We start from the raw sequence: 254 nt of genomic DNA on the forward strand, positions 1-254 counted from the left end.
GGGGCCGGGGTCGTCGGGCAGCCCCTGCACGAAGGTGGTGGGCAGCAGCGCGGCCGCCAGGGGGCGCCCCCGCAGGGCTCGCAGCCGCTCCCGCGCGCTGCCCGTCAGGTCCAGGTACGCCTCGTCGATGCTGGCCCGCTCGATGGCGGCGAAGCGCGACAGCACCTGCATCACCTCCGCGCTGGCCTCCCGGTACCTGCCGGGCGGCGGGCGCAGCCTCAGGCGCCGCCCCGCGTAAGGCGGCCCCCGCCGCC

General features: G+C 79.5%; 1 protein-coding gene across 1 annotated transcript in view; it reads right to left on the reverse strand.

Moving 5' to 3' along the window:
- Nucleotides 1–254, reverse strand: part of POLH (polymerase (DNA directed), eta) — a 10,042-nt gene that overhangs the window by 9,375 nt on the left and 413 nt on the right. Inside the window, exon 3 of the mRNA XM_010581176.1 lies at nt 1–196. This exon is cut by the window's left edge and continues 31 nt beyond it. Coding sequence (XP_010579478.1) covers nt 1–196 — 196 coding nt within the window. The remainder of the gene's footprint in view (nt 197–254) is intronic.

Source organism: Haliaeetus leucocephalus, unplaced genomic scaffold, assembly GCF_000737465.1.
Source record: "Haliaeetus leucocephalus isolate CR32 unplaced genomic scaffold, Haliaeetus_leucocephalus-4.0 Scaffold752, whole genome shotgun sequence".
NCBI classification, from domain to species: Eukaryota; Metazoa; Chordata; class Aves; order Accipitriformes; family Accipitridae; genus Haliaeetus; species Haliaeetus leucocephalus.